This window comes from Penaeus monodon, chromosome 28 (assembly GCF_015228065.2).
Source record: "Penaeus monodon isolate SGIC_2016 chromosome 28, NSTDA_Pmon_1, whole genome shotgun sequence".
Lineage (NCBI taxonomy): Eukaryota > Metazoa > Arthropoda > Malacostraca > Decapoda > Penaeidae > Penaeus > Penaeus monodon.
This window is the reverse complement of record NC_051413.1, coordinates 7,363,984-7,364,577: the sequence shown is the minus strand read 5'-3', so window position 1 is coordinate 7,364,577 and position 594 is coordinate 7,363,984. Positions and strand designations below refer to the sequence as shown.

General features: G+C 30.8%; 1 protein-coding gene across 1 annotated transcript in view; it reads left to right on the top strand.

The window, feature by feature from the left end:
• Positions 1–101, top strand: part of LOC119591349 (testis-expressed protein 10-like) — a gene marked incomplete at its 5' end in the record, with an annotated part of 10,556 nt that extends 10,455 nt beyond the window's left edge. Inside the window, 1 exon segment of the mRNA XM_037940083.1 lies at positions 1–101. Coding sequence (XP_037796011.1) covers positions 1–73 — 73 coding nt within the window.
• Positions 102–594: the final 493 nt, after the last annotated feature.

Below are 594 nucleotides of genomic sequence, written 5' to 3'. Positions count from 1 at the left end.
AAAAGGGATCAAGACACTTACAACAGAGCAAATTGAGAGTAAACTTGAATTTCTTCTGAAAGATTTACTGTAAACATTTGAATATATATGTTTATTATTAATATTGTTTTATTTTACAAAATTTCAACTACATGCATAAAAATTCTGAAGAAAAATTGTAAAGGGCACCTACATAACATTACATTAAAAAAATAGCTACTTGTAACAAATTTCCATATGCTGTTCGCTAAGTCTTCATGCAGCAGATATAAGTGTGCCTACAGCTTGATAGATCTCTGTAATTTAATAGTTACAGAAATGCCCAGAGTTTTGGATGTTATGGCCTTCGACCAGTCAACATGTACTTAATCACATATATTTTCTATTTGCTTTATCCAGTATATAGTCACTTTTTCAGAGAGAGAGAGTCTTTTTTAAAATGTAATGGGCTGTAGTTGCTGTTTCCTGGAACAAAAATCCATACTAAAGTAAAGGAGTATAAATCCAGTAAACATAATCCGGACACTGATTATATTCCTTTTCCAACTAATCATATACAAGGGCACTACTTTATACCATACCATACATATGAAGTTATTCTTTATGTATGGTAGC